The sequence below is a fragment of the Phasianus colchicus genome, chromosome 1 (assembly GCF_987193195.1).
Source record: "Phasianus colchicus chromosome 1, bPhaCol1.hap1.1, whole genome shotgun sequence".
Taxonomy (NCBI): Eukaryota; Metazoa; Chordata; class Aves; order Galliformes; family Phasianidae; genus Phasianus; species Phasianus colchicus.
This window is the reverse complement of record NC_143436.1, coordinates 50,577,871-50,595,107: the sequence shown is the minus strand read 5'-3', so window position 1 is coordinate 50,595,107 and position 17,237 is coordinate 50,577,871. Positions and strand designations below refer to the sequence as shown.

The following is a 17,237-nucleotide window of genomic DNA, read 5'->3' as shown; positions in this document are numbered from 1 at the left end:
TGTTTTAGCGCACCCTCCCGCCTTTTTCGCCGCCTCAACCTTGCGGCTGCCGGCGGCGCCCCCCGGGCTCCGCGCAGGCGGCTTCGGCGGGCGCCTAAGATGGCGGCGCGGCGCCGTCTGATGCGGTCACGGCGCGGCGCCGCGCTGGGGGAAGGCCCCCCCGGCCATGTCGCGCCTGCTGGCGGCGGTGAGGGGCTGGCGCGGCCTCGCAGGTCAGAGACTCCTCCGCAATGGTTCGGTGCTTCTGGGCCCTGCCAGCCCCGGGGCTGCCGCGCGTTTTTGCTGGGCGACTGCGGTGGGTGGGAGGAGTGTGGGGTCACAGGCGCGGTTGGATCCGAAGCTACCGTTGTTCAGGAAATAAAACGACAATTTGGAAAGCCTTCCTAATGCCTTCACAGTATTGCTTTATTTAACGCCTCTTGTGTTGTCCTGCGGCAAGATTCTTGGTAGTCCTCTCTGTAGGTGGAGATGCTGGAAAAACTTTCATTTTTTTGCGGTTCAGTCTGTAACTGTACTTCCTGGCCTGGATCTCTGGGCTGTTATTCCAGTCAGTCATCACACAGCGAGTGCTTCAAGCTGTGATTATCAATCGTGCTGTGTAAGTAACCCCCAGTCAGTGGTGTCAGACCGCTCCCTCAGCAGCTCTCAGTGGTGCTGCTGTGTGAGGCAACTTCAGACCTGCTTGTGCTCATGAAGAGTTGGTTACGTCTGTTCTCAGAATCCGGGGCTGTGGCACAGCAGCACAAACTGGTGTGGCAAAATAAAAGGCAAACAATTCCCTGAACATCAGCCATTAGGCTCATTGCCATCTCCGTCAGCTGTGACAGAAATCCAAAGTTGGTAAAGTTGTTACAACTGTGTTTAATTTTAGCTTTTGTCTTACTGTGTGCTCCCACAGCTCTCCCAAGTCCAGTGCACACATGTAATTCCTTTTAAAAATTGCCTACTTGGCTGTATGTGGGTTTGGAAATGGGATACGCAGCCGTACTTCTGAGAAACTGCTTTCAGTCTGACTATATAACATATTGGAAAGTGAAATAGGGATATTTTTGTGATACGAGGTAAGTAAATGCTACTAGGAGTAAGGTCAGTTGATTATAATTCTAAAGTTTTCTAATTGGAAAGTTCTTTTCCTTTGACATGATCCATTTCTTTTCCTCTAGTCTGCAAGTCATGTGTTCTCCGGAGATTCTCCATCCAGCCAGCCCAGCAGAAGAAGATTCCAAACCGATATTTGGGCCAGCCCAGCCCCTTCACACACCCACACCTACTTAAACCAGGTTAGGTTCATGCTCAGCACGATCCAGTCACTGGTATTCTTTATTTTCTCTGCTTTTCTGTGCTGCTTAGGACAGCATATTGTTCTGTTGCATCGTACACAGTTTCATTTGTTTATGATTAGATTAATTTAACATGTAGGTCACTCCTAAGGTACTCTGAAAGAAACACCTCCTATTTATTTCCCTGCAACAGATAAGAAGGGCACTATAACGCTATTTGATGGAGCAAATTCTCTCAATTAAACACTATTTCTCAACAGAGTCACTACCATTAGTGATGTAATTTCACCAGCAATGAACAAGAGCCTGCATGCTGTGCTTGTAAAAATCTGCACAGCCTTCTCTAACATGGCCTGTCTTGCATGTCACTGTCACCATTGCTGAAATGCACCACCCACCTCCACCTCACTGTGCTCACATCCACTCTTTGTTCTCCGTCAGCGTTCAACAGGCATCAGAGAATGTCAGTGTGTGCTATTTTTCCTCATGGAGGAATTCAGTGACGCACCTTTGCTTCATGTGCTCTTCCATAACAGACACCATTTTGTCAGAATGCCCCTTTGCTGCCTCTGTAGCACAGCAACAAAATGTAACAGAATACTGGTGAGAAGATTCAGCCTCTACTGCTGTACCACCACCATTCACCTCTGGTGTCGTGGGCCAACGTAATAAAACAGGAGGAATTACTGTCATGGAACCACAGAATCTTAGGAGCTGGAAGGGATCTCTGGAGATCATCAAGTCCAACTCCCCTGCTAAAGTGGGTTCCCTAGAGTAAGTTGCACAGGAAAGAGTACAAGAGGGTTTTGAATATCTCCAGAGGAGACTCCATATCCTCTCTGGGCAGTCTGTTCCAGTGTCACCCTCATGATAAAGAATTTCTTCCTCACGTTTGTATGGAGCTTCCTGCATTCCAATTTGTGCCCATTGCCCCTTGTTCTATTGCTTCACACCCCTGGAAAGAGCCTGGCCCCATCCATTTGACTCCCACCCATTGATAAAATCTCCTCTCAGTCTTCTCAAGCTGAACAGTCCCAGGGCTCTCAGCCTTTCTACAGAAATAATATGACGTTGCTGTGCTGCAGTTATTAATTTTAAAAGAAAATGCCTTTAAAGCAAAGAGGACTCTAGGCCTCACAGTTGGAAGGCAACTGAGATTCCCAGGTTCCACTCTATTGCAGTTCCCTGGACTGTTTGCAGTAGTTAGCTGACAGGAACGCAGTGGAGCATAGGAAATATGCAGTATAATATGCGGGATCAGATTGCACTGAGACAGTTTCTGTATTCTATGTCATTCTATATCTATAGATAAAACAAAGTAAGAAAATTTCTACCCCAAATATGGAGCTGTAAAGTTTAATGCAAATGGAAAGTGTCACTTCTTTAAATTCTTTTTTTGTCAGAGACAAACATGTTGGATAGAGCCTCCCCCTCTTGCCCTATTCATGCGAGAATCCATTTACAGTAAAAGTCAAATTTTGATTTTCTTTCCTATAATTGTCAAAAGAAAGTGTATGAAATTATAATTTAGCAGTATGAAATTGCAATCTATGTTAAATCCTATGTTAAAATAGGGTATTAGCCAAAGCACTGAAAAGGTTTATGTCTTAGTCTATAGCACAGTTAAGGAATCTCAGGTTCTTAAAAATATATACTTAGACAGTTGTTGGTTGTTCTTTCGACTTCAGTCCGCTTTTGGTGAGTCTCTTGATTGCTTCATTTCTTGTCCTTTGTGGCTGGTACACTGTGAAACAGATTTTCATCAAAGGAAACATTTGTTTGGAGTCATTTGAAATATAATATTTAGCTTCAGAAAAATCCAAGTCTTTAATTATTGAGAGCAGCTAGATATTCCTCAGAAAATATTCCTTCTCTTAATCAGAGTGATGCCAGCCTGTGGGTCATGGTTTCCTTCTGCTTGGAATCCTGTAAGGAGAACCTCCGTGTTTCTGACTTCTCTCCCTGTATCTAAATTTCAGTCTGCCCCTTAGAGTTTAGGACTAGTTACTTTATGAGATGACTTAGTGTGTATTTGAACAGACATTCTAGCTTTGTCTGAGGAAATCAGTGCTCAGGGTAAGGAGGTAATCTTTGGTTCAATGTCCAGATGCTATAAAAAAAAAAACATCTGTTCAGCAAAGTTCAGTTTGCCTTGCCTTCTTCTTTTTTCCTTATCTTTGTGAAAATCACTCCTACCAAACTTCTGTTCACTGAATGCTTTGGCTGATTGTCTGGATCTACCAGGTTCTGTGATTTCTGCCTTTGCACAGAAATGTATATCAAGAAAATCTAAGTGTTTAAAACAAATTTCTCCCTTTTGCACAGTGGAGGAGCAGAGTAAGCAAGGATGTGCTGCAGGGCTGAGAGCTGAGAAGATGTAGGAGAGAGCAATGGAAAGGCTAGCGGGGACTGCAGTGAAGCCATGCATATGAAAGGCATCAGGAAGCAAGCAGAAATCAGGCATGTGATTAGTAAAATATCATGAGGAACTTGAATTCTTGTATTTTTTTTGGTCATAGGGGAGGTAACCCCAGGATTGTCACAGGTGGAATATTCTCTTCGCCGGCACAAACTGATGACATTGATCCAGAAGGAAGCCCAAGGTTGGGAAGGATTGGACCACACAGTGATTCTGCTATCCAACCCCGTGTACTACATGAGCAATGACATCCCCTACGTTTTCCACCAAGACACGAACTTCCTGTATCTCTGTGGGTTCCAGGAGCCTGACAGCATCCTGGTGCTGCAGAGCCTTCCTGGCAAAGCGCTGCCCTCTCACAAGGCCATACTTTTTGTGCCCCGGAGAGATCCGAGCCGAGAGCTGTGGGATGGGCCCAGGTCAGGCACAGATGGGGCCATCGCTCTGACAGGAGTAGATGAAGCTTACACTATTGAGGAGTTCGGGCACTTGGTGGCCAAGCTGAAAGGTAACAAAAATGAAGGGGGGATGAGATGAGGCGTGGGTTGTAGGGTCTGAATAGTACATCTTAATAGTTTTGGGAAGAAACTGTACTAAGCAGATATAGGCTCCTCTCTTAAACACCTAATCTGTGAGCTTGTATTGGTGATGGAAGCAAGGAAGTTGTCGTGTAAGTGCTTTAACATACTCTGATTAGAAGTAATATATCCCTTTTGGATGACTGTAAAAAAGATGCAGAATCTTAATTTAGGCATCTAAAACTAGCCAGCATGAATTCCCACCTTCTGTCCCACGTGATCTCAGTTACAGTACTTGTAAATTGAGAGGTGGTCTGTGCAAGTAAGAGGCTAGTTCTGCTGCTCCTGCCTATTATTCTGTGTTTGGCCTATTCACAGAAAATTTTAGTTAGCTGACATCTTTGATTTCCATTATATTTTCTTTGGAAATCCACTGAGGTGATGCAGAACTACTACTCACAGCCTCTCATATGTAACCTGAGTTTTTTTGGGTACACATGTGAACACTGATGGACATATCTCTGAAAAGTAAGGAACAGAATAAACAAGAGAGCATGTGTTGCTGTTTTAGGCACATCTCTTTTGCTGATAAGGCCAGAACCACTCTGAAGCACTGGAAACTTGAAGGAATTTATTCATAATAGACTTGAAAAATTATCCATCAAGGGAGTTTGTTAGTTCTCTCACCTTTGTTCCCATTAAAAATGTTCCTATGGGGAAACAGGTGCTAATTCTGATGTTCTAAATAAATTTTTACATAGGTAAATACACTTGTCCTCAGTAAGTTCGTCTCCTCTAAATGGCTGAAATAAGCAGTTGCTCACCAAAGATATACTGAAGCGTGGTCAATAATGACCCTGATTCCATGCAGTGGATAAATGAGAGAATGATTCAAAACATGTCCCACTGCAGTGCAGTGACTTGCTTGCCTACGCCACCACAACTTTGATACACGAGCTACATTTATCTGTGCAAGATCAGTGATGATCAGAAAACCCAATATTTGCATACAAATGGGGATTTGTCAAATATACATGTTATGCATTGCTAATTTTCTGGATTTTAAAGGGATTAAATTATCTGACAGTAAATATATGATCTGTAAATACAGATTCAGAGAAAATTACCAGTGCAGCAACAGGTTTAGCTTAGGAGGATGATTTTGTACAGTATGAGGAGGGAATTTCTGAATTTATCTTCATCTGCATCAACGTTTGTTTTGTATTCCAGGTGAGTCAAACAAGGTGTGGTATGATGTGACTAAACCAGTGCATAAAGAACTGCACAGTGACTATATGCAGCCCCTGGCTGAGATAAAAGCTCGGAGCAAAAATCACATCCAAGGCATTCGGCATCTAGTGCAAAACCTTCGGCTGATCAAATCTCCTGCAGAGATTGAAAGGATGAAAATAGCTGGACGAGTAACATCAGAGGTACGCAGTTGTGTACTCTCAGAAAGAGCCAGTGCATTCCTTTAAACAAGAAAGTGGAGAGGGTGTTATAGCGTGAGTTAGGTTGGAAGGATAAGATCCGATCTTAGTTACTGAACTGCTGTTTCTCAGCTTTTGGCTGGGCTCAGCTCCCTCCACATCACAAGGAGACACAGGAAGACAGCATGTATCACTAGCTTCTCTCAATTAATGTAATGTCAGCCAAGATGAGCCAGCAAGTGTTAGACTTTGTTTTAAAGTTGTGTTTATTCAGGAACAGCAGTGCCCCTTATACCGTCTCCTCAACTTCTCTTCTCCTTCCTCATGCTATTTTCTTCTCCATTTATTCCATTATTTTCAAGGAAACAGCTGATTTTAGGCACTCCCCAAAAGACAGCAGGTAACAGCAGGTCCTTTACTAACTGAAAGATCCTTTTATTTATTTATTTATTTATTTATTTTTGGTAGGCTTTCATAGAGACAATGTTTGCCAGAAAATCTCCAGTGGATGAAGCCTTTCTGTATGCAAAGGTGAGTGTGTCATTGTTGGAGGTGGGATGGAAGGGTTAAATGTTTCTTACTCTTCCCAGAAACTAGGAATGTCAAATCTCCCTATAATATACATATAGAGAAAGAGAAATATACATACCCAACTCTCATGGTGCCTTGGGCATACCCCAAACTCCCCTCAGTCAAGAACTGTAGCCTTGTTTGAACAGCTCTTCTGATTTAAAAAGAGTTGCACTGTTGCAGCAGATTGTTTTAGAGTGTGCTTAGAGATGTCAACAGAATCTGAATTTGGAGCTTATAATAGCAAAAGTGTTTTTCCACCCCTACAGATATATATCTTGTACCTGGTAGCCATACCAGAACTGTTGCTCTCACATATGGATGGGCTCCAAAGTTCAGTGCTCTTATGCTGAGGACAAAATATTCTTCCTGGAGGTCTTTTGTTCGTTGTCTTTATTTCCAAGAGTCAATAAAGATGGAGTCAAAGCTCCACAAATGGTTATTATGAATTTAAAGGCATTAAAAAAGAGGCGGGGGGTGGGTAAAGTTAACTGAAAAGTAAGCTTCTTCTCTAGTCCCTCTTTGAAGATGCTGGTCTGATTCTTCAGAGCACCTTGAGTTTTGCGGCAAGACACAGAGTAATCCCATCAGTGATGGTGGGAAGCTATTACATGAAGATTTGGTTAAAGGAGTGCATGGTTTGTGTGAGGGAAGTTTCTGTGTGGGAGAAAAAGCAAAGGAAAGCCGTGAGGAGGAAGAATGAGGAGGCTTAAAGAAAATAAGAGATAAAGGGGGAGACAAAATATAACAGCTAATTCCTGAAAAGTTGTAAAAGAGTGGGCTGGCTACATCTGTGTTTGAGTAAGTGTGTCTCATGGACAAGAGTCCAAAGTGTGCCTTATCTATGCAGACTGATAGCTCTGGAGACATACTAGCCCAGTAAATGAAAAATCCTGAGTTTGAACATAAGCTTTCAGTAGAGGAATTTTTTTTACCATTTCCACCCACAATAAGTGAGAATTCTGGGACATTTAGATCTTCCTCTTCTTACTGAACATGCAGAGAGATTATATCTGCAGTAAAGATAATTCACCGTTGATGATAAATTGTGCAACAGATATGATAATTGAAAAAAGAAATAAGTTACTTTTATGTTTTAGTTGTCTGCTTTTTGCTTAATACAGGGCTGTGAGGTTCAAGAAATTACTTCCTTTAAGGTGTGTGATTTTGTTACCTGTGTAAATCAAAAGCACTTTGTTTTCTACTATCCATTTTACAAACTATCACCAAGGTAATGAGGGAGGGGAAAAAAAAAAAACAACAAAAGCTGGAGTTTTGTGGAAAAACAGAAAAAAACAAATTTTCATTTATTGAAGGAGCTCTTCCTAGCTGGGTGGTTGTTTGCAATGACTTTGGGAGACCATTTCAGTGAAGACTCACTTTTGTGTACAGAAGAATTTCACCTTCCACATCTGAAGAAGTGTGTATCTAATTAATGTACAACTTGTTAGCAGTGTAGTGTCTGCTTTTGCAACTTCTGCAGCTTTTGCAACAAAGTAAGTGTGAGGAATTCTTTAGCAGTGTTTTCCCCACCTTTACTGAAGGTCTAAATTTATCTGCTATCGATGTCTTTTTCTACCGTACTTTCCTACAAAACCAGCTAACCAAAACTGGAGACACAGTTATCATTGTATTCTATAAAACAATTTTATTGTACAAAATGAAAGTATATATAAGACCGTTTTGTAAAGCCTGCTTCTCTTGATCTAACCTCTCATTACATCAGCTTACCATAGTTGTCATGAAGCAATGTAGACACCTGCCTGCACATTTGGCAAGGAATTTTGTAAGGGAATGCAGTGAGATGCATGTTTGAGTTATGTCAGCAGGATTTGACTCTCCATTCTGACACAGATGGGCCTGTGTTGACGTGGCACTGAGACACACGTTCAACTTATAAGGAAAATCATTTTAATTTTAGTGTATTTTACAGCTCAGTTTTCCACTCCACATCAGGTTCATAAAAGCTTCTTCACTACGTGTAGGCATTCTGGAGTATTCTGTCCCACGTGGTTTTGCTAATTACAGAAAAGACAAGCTAGTAGTATATTGAGGATATAGAGGGGCTTTATAGACAAGTTTATTCATTTCATCTGCTCCATCACTGAAGAAAGGTAAAGCTCTTGAATTAAAACTTTTTTTTTTTTGCATGCTTTATAACCTTTTTATTCATTACTGCTCTAAATACACTAAACATCAAAACACAGCTGTTGTCGACATGGATAATTTGCAGACTTGTACAGCAACTAACAGTGAAACTTTATGTAGGAACAAATCCTCACCTGGATTTATGACAACGTAATGAATTTCTGATACAGTATGCTTGTACCAGGAAGAGCTTTCATGAGGCTGTGTGTAGGTTTAAAATGCTCTCTTGAAAAATGGATAGTTCTGTGGTATTTCCTCCAGTGTTCTGGAAAACTTTCTAGGCTGCTTCCATGTGATGAAGTCACTTCACAGTTTCACTTTGCATTGTACAAATTAATAAAAGACTTGTAGCACGTGAATCATAATGGCTCCAGGGCAGTTAATCACCAAGATCAGCACTAACAATCTCCTCCTCTTTGAATCGATATTCCAGTTTGAATTTGAGTGCCGAGCTCGTGGTGCTGACATCTTGGCCTACCCCCCTGTTGTTGCTGGTGGCAATAGATCAAACACTTTGCACTATGTGAAGAACAATCAGCTCATTAAGGTAAACCGTATGCCGTCCAGTTACTTGAAATGTATTTATGTGACACACTGTTCCCATGTGCATCCCCTTGCTGATCTGTTTTGGCTGAACAGATCGAAACACTTCAATGTTTTCAAGTTAGCGGGTGAAAGGGATTCTCTCCTGGTAAACTTTACTGTCAGTGATAGATTAACTTCATTCCTTCTAGTCTCTTTCTCTCCTCTGTGCACTTGCTGCTGTATTTTCTGTGGAAGGTGGAAGGACTTGGAAACAAGCTTGTAAATATTTAATTTAGCAAGGGTGCCAGCTCCAGACCATGTTTCAGTGGTGCAGTACTGGATGAATTGCTGCCCTCACAAATTAGAGGATGACTGTAGATAGAGTAAAAGCACTCTGGAATCCTTCTGCTGTCACTTGCATTTCTTGACCTTGCCTTGCAACCAAAGGTGCAGTAGTGCATTCCTTCTCTGGCTAGGCTGAAATGAATTTCAGACACCATTTGGCCAATAAAACAGGGAAGGGGAACAGGAAAGGTCTACCATTAAACATTGAGGGACGAATTAAACAGTTGTAGGTAAATTAATGTATTAATGAATGTATTTTGATTATTCATAGCATTGATTTGAACCCTCTCCAGCTTTCCTGATAAAACACCTTTAGATTCAGGTAAGTATTTATGTTTAGATTCAGGCATATTTATGTTTCATGTTAATGCAAGATGAAACTTTTCTTGCCAGCATTGTTTTTTTCTTGAAGCTGGCATACAAGCGGACCTTGAAATGATCTGTAGAGACACATGTACAAAAGATATGACAGACTGTTTTTGGCAGAAATAAACCTCTTTTGTTGTTCTGTCATCCAAGGTCAGGCATGCACGTGTAACTTCAGTTGCTTCTGCTAAAGTTGATCTGTTAAGCAACTGTCACTTGTTTTTTTTCTAAACTAGCAAGTAGGAGGTTAAACTCACAAACTTGACTTTTCTTTTATGAACAGCCTCTTACACATCTTGTTGCCAAATAGGCTGACAAGGTATCTAAGTTAGAAGGTATCTGAAGGCTGCATATGGCCAGATGTGGACTTCAGTCCATCACTTAGTGGACTCAGCTTTAAAGAAAGAGGGCAAAACTCTTGGCATAATAAGGCAGCGAGCAGTCAAACCACAGGCTGAATTTCCTTAGCCATTAGAATGTTACTTAGGACAGGTACTATAATTTCATATTTTACTTAAATAATCGAACCAGCTGTTTTGAAAAAGTTTTAAATAGAGTTTAAATGGAGAGTAGTAGTGAGATCATCTTACTTCTAGTTTTTGTACAGTGTGTGTGTGACACATATTGACAGTAGCTAGCAATGGAAGCAATGCTAGCATTATCCTTTTTTCCATTAATATGCTGGAATTATTCTTTGTCATGCCACATCAAGGCTGCTGGCACTGTCGCTGACCTGTAGAATAAATCTCTATAAAAGTCTCTGTATAAAGTAATCATAGAAGGAAGGTAAATCCACAGATAATTAAATCCAAAGTTTTCACAGATCTGATTGCTCTTAGTTGTTTCTCATGCCTTTAAGGAGGAAAAGCAAGGCAGTGGGTTTGTTCTTGGACCTTGGTCTTTTTGGCATTGCTTTTTTTGGAAAATGTGCAGTCAGCAATTCGATTGACATGGGACAGATTTGCTGAATTGATTTGGAGACTTGTATCTCCAGAAGTCTGTTTTTCATCACCAGATAAATTCAGAAGTGTATCTTAGAGCAGTCAAGAAAGCCCCAAAAGAGAAGAAGAAAGATGGTAGAAATTATTAAACAGCAATTTTACAGTAGTGATGTACTATCAGAGAAGCTATTTTGCTAGGTCTTGTGACAAGGCTAATATTTTTACTCGTTAATGATCTTGTGGGTATCTCAGAAACCTCTTTTTTTCCTTACAAAACCTTTCTGTCTCAGTCACAAGCAGAGAACTACTGGTGAAAGGAGTCAGCTGTATAATTTGCTGGAGTAGGAGTTCCAGTGTCAATGGGGCTGATATCTCAGAGCACAGAATAGTTCAAGGAAAATGTCTTTTTTACTCTAAAGTGTTTGACATCAGTGTGTTAGAGCTCAGACTATAGATAAGCCTAATAGTGAGAGACTCTTGCAGAGAAGCAATCCAACTGCAGCAGCCTATTTATAAGTAATAGCAGCTGGCGTGTTGTTCTGCAAAAGGAGTTCACATCTCTGCAGCTGCTTTGCAAAAATCACTGCATCATCTCCTTTCCTCTTCTCTGAGAAATCAGTTCACTTAATACCCACTGATCCACACGGCATTTTTTCCTGTTATTCTCAGGATGGTGAAATGGTCTTGCTAGATGGTGGATGTGAGTCCTCCTGCTACGTAAGCGACATCACACGAACCTGGCCCATCAATGGAAGGTATGTTATGACAAGGCTGTTTTGAAAGAGTGTGAGAAGATCTTAAATAATGCACAGTCTGAGTGTGTGTGTGTGTAGTCTGTGACAATAGCTCAAGTATGTCCCCTTCTGTAGTTCTTTGGGGTAATGAAATTATACAAACAAATCTTTCAATGTGAGAAGCTGTATTTCCCACTGTTTCATTAATTGCTGCTTTTTCAGGTATTATGGTATGTTTAAAGAGAAGAGATGGCTTTTGTGCATTCAGCTGTTCCTTACTCAGAGTACTAGAACAGGAGTTTAGCTAACCAGTACATGGCTGGTGCAGTGTCCCTCTGGTTGTGTGTTTGATTCCTGCATATTGGGCTCAAGTGTGTTCTGTCTCCAGCAGTAGTGTTGCCTTGGCTTGCTTTGGGGTAAGGAGGTTAAGTAGAAACCCTGCCTCTACACAGTGTGTTGAAGGGCATGTTTCAGTGTTACCTTGTCTGGCATTTCCCATAAGGAGACAGTTGCTTCCCTTTCTGACTTTTCTTGCTTCAGCACTGAACTGAATCTGTCTCTAAAACAACTTCTGGGTGGAGGACTTAATTGTGAGAAATGTGCTTTGTTCCTTTTCTCAATGATTTGCAGGTTCACCAAACCTCAAGCAGAACTGTACCAGGCTGTCCTGGACATCCAGAAATCCTGCCTGAGCCTCTGCTCCCCAGGTGTGAGTCTAGAAAATATCTACAGCCTCATGCTGAGCCTTATTGGACAGAAGCTGAAAGACTTGGGGATTCTAAAGAGCAGCATCACTGACAACCACTTCTTTAAGGTGCCTGAAAGTTTTTTTAATCCAGCTTCTCCCCACTGTGATTGTTGCATCTGTAGGTTATGTTAGTGGCTTTAGTTTAGATCAGGAATATGCTTTTGAAATGAATCTTTTAATTATCCCTACTTAATTCATGTTGTGGGCTGGTCTCAGTGCTGGACCGGATTTCTTTCAGGTGAGGCTAAATTTGAAGATCTGTTTCAATCCCTAATGGGCATTCAGCCCACAATTTGGTCTGAAATAACACCCAGGCCTTACACACGTGCAGTGAGGATACTGTCCCTCTTGCACTTTCTTTTTCCCTCTGCAAATCCATTTCCAGTGGTCTTATTAATGTCGATGTAGCTTTAAAATACAAGTAATCCAAACAGACCTAGGGAAACATTGGCACTGATACAGAAGGCTGTGTGCATGGTTGACTGCAGGCAATTAGTCAGAGTTTTGAGATTTGTTTAAAATAACGTTAATCTGCAATGCCACCAAAAAGTGCAGCCCAGTTTCTCAGTGTTTCCACCTGCTGCCTCTTCTGTACCTCTCTGTGTCACTGCTGGGATTCACAGAATTATCTGGAGAACGCAGTGGGGAACTGGGCTGCCTTGGAGCTAAACCTGCAGGTAAAATAGGATTGTTTTGCCATTAAAGAAGTTTTCTGGTCCCACTCATCGCAAATCTGCATGATTGCTGATGCCAGTACCAGAAAAGATGGCAGGGACCAGGTGGAAGAACTATCCTTTTGGCAGCAGTACAAACTTCTGCCAGATTTAATTGTCCTACAGCGTCAGTACGGTAACAGCACAAGTTCTCGCCTCCGAATGGAGGCGATCATGCCAATTTCTCTCGGCAGGTGGCAGCACAGCCAGATGAGAGCAACGTCTGCAGCTCAGTCCTCAGTGAACATGAGCCGCTGGGGGACAGAGGAGGAATTAGCTCTTTGATTCCTGCTGACGGGAGCTCCTCTCTGGAGAGAGGGGATTAGGATGGTGCAAGGGGAGGTGGTAACAGTGCCCAGTAGAGATGGGTTAGAATCCTGCTGTAGCTGCTGGATGGAATTGGCATTGCTTCTTTTCTTTAATGCATACGTGACTGCTACACCACAGCACCTAGCAGCTGTGCTGGCTGCTGCCATTTGTTGTGGTCTGCTGATAGGAGCCACACAGGGTGTGGATGTTTAAGTGATGGGAAGGATTGGGGCAGCAAAGGTCAGTGAGATAAAAACTGAAGTCTTGCCTGTCATGTTAAGGTGTGGATGTGCTTAAGCTTGTGCTTGAGTGGAAAGGCATTCAGAATAGGCAGTTTGTACTGTTAGGTTTTGAGGGCCCTTCAGTTCTGGTAAATTGAGGGCCCAGGGACAAGCAGATAACTAAGCACAGCACATAACTGCTGTCTCTCTTCTTCCCATCTTCTGCATTTGAACAACAGATTGGCTGCATTTAATTACCTCCATAACACTTGCTTTGTTTTCTGACAGGCTGTTCGAAGGTACTGCCCACATCACGTGGGCCATTACTTGGGCATGGATGTTCATGATACCCCAGATATATCCCGGTCTGTCCCACTCCAGCCAGGCATGGTGATAACCATTGAACCAGGTAAAAAGATACAGTCAGTGGTGGACAAAATCATATAACGCTGAGGATAACAGTACTACTTTGAATTGTTAGTTGCTTCCTCTGACCAAAGCATTCAGGTCCTTTCCTGATGAACTTGAAAATGACTGAAATGTTGGAAAACCTTATCTTACACCCCTCCCAAAATATTAGAATATTTGAAAATTGTGTTTCCATCTCAAATACAGCCAACGTGTGGGCATGAATTCTCAGAAAGTGTCTGTGCAGCAAGAGACAGAATAATTTAGAACTTAAGACTGCTGGCGTTTGATCCTCAGCATTACGTGTCAGTTGCAGCGCAGAGAAGCAGAGTAAATTCATTTGTGCTGTGGTCTGTGTTATTGTAACTAAACTTCAACCAGTCACTTGTAGTGTAAGTTGCTCTTGAGCCTTGCAGCCCACAATTATAAGCATTCACAACTTATCTTTGCAAACGAGGCATTTCACAATGAGACTTTATTTCTACTCGTCACCTATTTTGGAGCTGGCAGATGAAAACTGATATTTAATGCTTGGCTCTTCTCTCTTTCTATTTGGAACACTGTTAAAATCATCACTGTGAACACAGTATTGAGAGCAGAAAGTGCCGAAGGACCAGCAGTAATTGTGGAAGTTTTATTAACATGCTAGTGTCCGTAGGCACTGTCAGATACTTCCCTTTCTTTGTTTACCAGCTGCTGTGATTGAGGGGAAAGAGAGCAGTTTTCCTTATTAAACTTCTTCAAGGTCAAATTCTTCTTATACTGCTGAAATTCTAACCCTGTTCTTATGGTGGGTGCAGAGAGGGAAAGGTGTTTTGGAGAGTGTGGCATGTTTTAATTCCCTCCCTTCTTTCAGGACTTTATATCCCTGAAGATGATGTGAGTGCCCCAGAGAGATTTCGTGGCATTGGTGTACGCATTGAGGATGATGTTGTGATAGCAGACGATTCTCCTCTCATCTTGTCTGCTGACTGTCCCAAGGAGATCTATGATATCGAGCAGATCTGTGGCCGCAGCTCATGATGTCCCTCCTCTGCCTCTTGCATCCTCCTCAGGAGATGCGTGCCTCCAGGGATGCAGATCCCTGTAACTGGCTGCACTTGTCAAATGATGGAGAGTGTGGACAGTTGATGGCTGTTTCCAAAACTGAGGCTGGGAAGCAGAATGCAAAAGACTCTGGCACTGAGTGCTGAAAAGCAAAGCAACCTTTTCTATGTGTATTTTCTTTCTGATTTGACTAGTGCTGATGTTGAGCTGTTGCAGAACATGAGGGTGGATTCATCCCTGTGTTATGTGGGTCCATCTGTTCTGATGCCCTTGGATAGATGGACTTTGTGAGTGCTACCAGTAGCAGAGCTTTAGTCTGGTTCCTCTACAGATGCAGTAGTGCAACTGCTGAGACCAGGGTCCTGTTGTTTACCCTTTTGCAGTAGTTACACAATAGTCAGAATTTAAAAGTGAAATTCTGAAAAATGCTGCTTTTGGAAAATAAAATCATTTCAAACACTTTTGACTTCAGAACCCTGGGCAGAGGGCTTTTGGTAGTTGGGAAGATGGGTTTGGTTGGGAGGTAGCCTGAAGCTTGTGCAGAGTGCTTTTATTATTTTAAGAATATCTTTGGGTTTGGTTCAAGCAGATGCAAACTAAGCTAGCAGCAGAGGAAAACACCTCATCTATTCTTTCAGCTTATTGAAATGTTTGAGTAGAGAGTACTAACAGAGCTCTGGAGGTTGTTCATTCTTGTATTTCACATTCCATTCTTTTTATCACAGATCTCCATTCCAGGCTCTTGTTCTGAGCCTGCCACTGCCCCGTGAAGCCAGTAACGTATTGGCTGTGCCGGGCTCCACTGGCAGGATGTTGGTTGTCACCTGGATGTGAGTTGATCAGTTCTGGGACAGTCACAGCATCCTTCTGGTTTATGCTGTGTCAGCCACTTCAGCGGTGCATTTGTGAAGAAAGCAGCATGAAGAATTGCAAGTTTTATGCCACTTAATTGAAATAATTTGCCTTTTCAGAACATTGAGAGCATGAGCATTGCTGGGTTTTAGGTTTTGCCAAATGCCCTCAGTAATGAATGCTTTGTGATAGTATTTTTGAGGCAGCTGCAAGTGTGACTTGTGGCTAGGATGGATGAGGATTAAAGAGAAGACTTCCTGTCAGCAACAGCATATCACTCAAACCATTGTAATGCAACAGTAAACATACCTGTTTGAGGCAAACATGCTGTCTGTGTATTTCATGAAGCTATTTTGACAGTCAACTATTTAACATCTCAAAAATGTCTCTAATAATGTATCTCCTGTTACATATGTTGTTTTTTTTTCGTATCATCTTTATTTTCCTTTCTAATTGCAGCTTTAGATATTTTTCCTCTCCACTTTTTTTTAGTTCTCTTCCTCTATTCTCTTGTCTTGATGCACCATAATATCACAATTTCCTAACACCCACTTTTCTTCTTAGTGTATGTCAGTGCCTCTTCCTGTTTGTTCCCATTTAACTCCCCACAGTAGATGTAAGCAATGGTAGGCAGGGTTCCTGAGTTTGACTTCTGGCTCTGTTGCTGTGTAACCTACAGCAATTTCTTTTTAATCCCCCCTTTTTTTAATTTTCCTTTGTTTCATTTGACTTAGTCAAATGTTTGAAGGTTTGAAGTTTGAAGGCCAGGCAGTGTCATGCATATCCCATTGTTTTTAATGGAAGCAGGGTGCAGCCACCAAGGTGTTAATCTGGCACTTGAAAGGCAGCCAAGACATACTGTAATTTTGTTTTTTAAATGTGATCAAAAATGAATGCTTTCACAAGGTTTAATGTATCAAGTTTCACCTATAAGAGAAAATCTACTGATCTCTGATGGAAGTTATTGTTAGATATTTGTGCATCGCAGTGTAAACTGTTAGAAAGGAGGCTTATCAACTTTTGATGTCCTTCCAATCTAACCCATTTTTCTTCCATTTGCACCTGTTAGAGCCATACCAACTGGGAAATATCTTGGATTTTGGAGCTACGTAAGTAGCTGAAAATACATGTGTCTGCTGATGACCACATCTGCACCTGTGCTTAGTTGCAGAGTTAATGGTTAGATGTACTGTAAATAAGCCTTTGGAATATATATTAAAAACTGATTTTAAAAATAATGTGTTTTCTAGAAGGTCATTTATTGAGCCATCAAGTTGCATGGCTATTAAACTGATTTAAAAACTTCAGAAACCACTGTTTTTCAGAGAGATTTATAAATTATCTGTAATCTATCTTGTACTTGAAATAACATTGTCAAATATAGACAAACACTGATTTCTATCTCTCCTGCAACTTGCAAACACCAGTTGATCTTAGGAATGTTGAAGAATGTTTGTCAGTGAAGAAGAGTTTGGATGGGGAGTACTGGATCTGCTAGGACTGACTGCTGTGCTCTGCCATGCAAAGTGCCTGATTCAGGCTGTAAGTTGCTCCATATTCTATACATCTTCCAGAGTTTCTAGCCATTTCTTCAGCATAAACTGCTGCAAATGTTTTGAATCTGTTGCTCCATGAGAGTGCATTCCATAGAATGTATTAAATT

The 17,237-nt window shown here is 41.7% G+C and overlaps 1 protein-coding gene across 1 annotated transcript; it reads left to right on the top strand.

Moving 5' to 3' along the window:
• The first annotated feature begins 106 nt into the window (after positions 1-106).
• XPNPEP3 (X-prolyl aminopeptidase 3) lies at positions 107-16,828 on the top strand. The gene is made up of 10 exons (XM_031600235.2): positions 107-212; positions 1,164-1,280; positions 3,800-4,207; positions 5,448-5,650; positions 6,116-6,178; positions 8,799-8,912; positions 11,212-11,297; positions 11,907-12,090; positions 13,556-13,676; positions 14,532-16,828. Exons 1-10 carry the CDS (start codon positions 167-169, stop codon positions 14,696-14,698), a joined length of 1,509 nt encoding a protein of 502 aa, XP_031456095.2. The 5' UTR covers positions 107-166; the 3' UTR covers positions 14,699-16,828.
• Positions 16,829-17,237: the final 409 nt, after the last annotated feature.

Coding starts and splice junctions, on each gene's coding strand:
- XPNPEP3 (XM_031600235.2), top strand. CDS start 167: ATGTCGCGCCTGCTGGCGGCGGTGAGGGGCTGGCGCGGCCTCGCAG. Junction 4,208..5,447: donor CTTGGTGGCCAAGCTGAAAG/GTAACAAAAATG, acceptor TTTGTATTCCAG/GTGAGTCAAACAAGGTGTGG. Junction 12,091..13,555: donor CTGACAACCACTTCTTTAAG/GTGCCTGAAAGT, acceptor GTTTTCTGACAG/GCTGTTCGAAGGTACTGCCC.